This window comes from Nothoprocta perdicaria, unplaced genomic scaffold (genome assembly GCF_003342845.1).
Source record: "Nothoprocta perdicaria isolate Ctin4 unplaced genomic scaffold, notPer1 scaffold_1150, whole genome shotgun sequence".
Classification (NCBI taxonomy): Eukaryota; Metazoa; Chordata; class Aves; order Tinamiformes; family Tinamidae; genus Nothoprocta; species Nothoprocta perdicaria.
In genome coordinates, this window is record NW_020454262.1 from 4,783 (window position 1) to 5,515 (window position 733).

At 68.8% G+C, this 733-nt stretch overlaps 1 protein-coding gene across 1 annotated transcript in view; it reads right to left on the minus strand.

Moving 5' to 3' along the window:
- LOC112959426 (cytochrome c1, heme protein, mitochondrial) overlaps window positions 1-719 on the minus strand; it is a gene marked incomplete at its 3' end in the record, with an annotated part of 5,365 nt that extends 4,646 nt beyond the window's left edge. The window contains exon 1 of the mRNA XM_026053443.1: window positions 576-719. Within this exon, the coding sequence (XP_025909228.1) occupies window positions 576-719 (144 nt within the window). The remainder of the gene's footprint in view (window positions 1-575) is intronic.
- Window positions 720-733: the final 14 nt, after the last annotated feature.

The window sequence follows — 733 nt, forward strand, 5'->3', positions numbered from 1 at the left end:
TTCAGCAGATGCAGCGGGACGCGGTGGGATGCGGTGGGATGCGGTGGGATGCGGTGGGATGCAGTGGGAAGGGGCAGGATGCAGCAGATGCAGCGGGATGCAGCGGGATGCAGCGGGATGCAGCGGGACGTGGTGGGATGCAGTGGGAAGRRGCAGGATGCAGTGGGAAGGGGCAGGATGCAGCAGATGCAGCGGATGCAGCAGATGCAGTGGATGCAGCGGGACGGGATGGGATGCAGTGGGAAGGAGCAGGATGCAGCAGGATGCAGCGGATGCAGCAGATGCAGCGGATGCAGCGGGACGGGATGGGATGCAGTGGGAAGGGGCAGGATGCAGCAGGATGCAGCGGGATGCAGCGGGACGCGGTGGGATGCAGTGGGAAGGGGCAGGATGCAGTGGGAAGGGGCAGGATGCAGCAGGATGCAGCAGGATGCAGCAGGACGCAGCGGGATGCAGCGGGACGCGGTGGGATGCAGTGGGAAGGGGCAGGATGCAGCAGATGCAGCGGGACGCAGCGGGACGCAGTGGCTGCAGCGGGATGCGGCGCCGCCGTCGCCCCCCCGCGCGGCACCCACCTCCTCGGCCAGCGCCTTGGCCTCGGCCTCGCTGTGCGTGACGCCCACCAGGTTGCGGAAGGCGACGTACTCCAGGCTGTGGCAGGCGGAGCACACCTGCCGGTACACCTGGAAGCCGCGGCGCAGGCTGCGGCGCCGCCGCATGCAGGGTTAGCCGC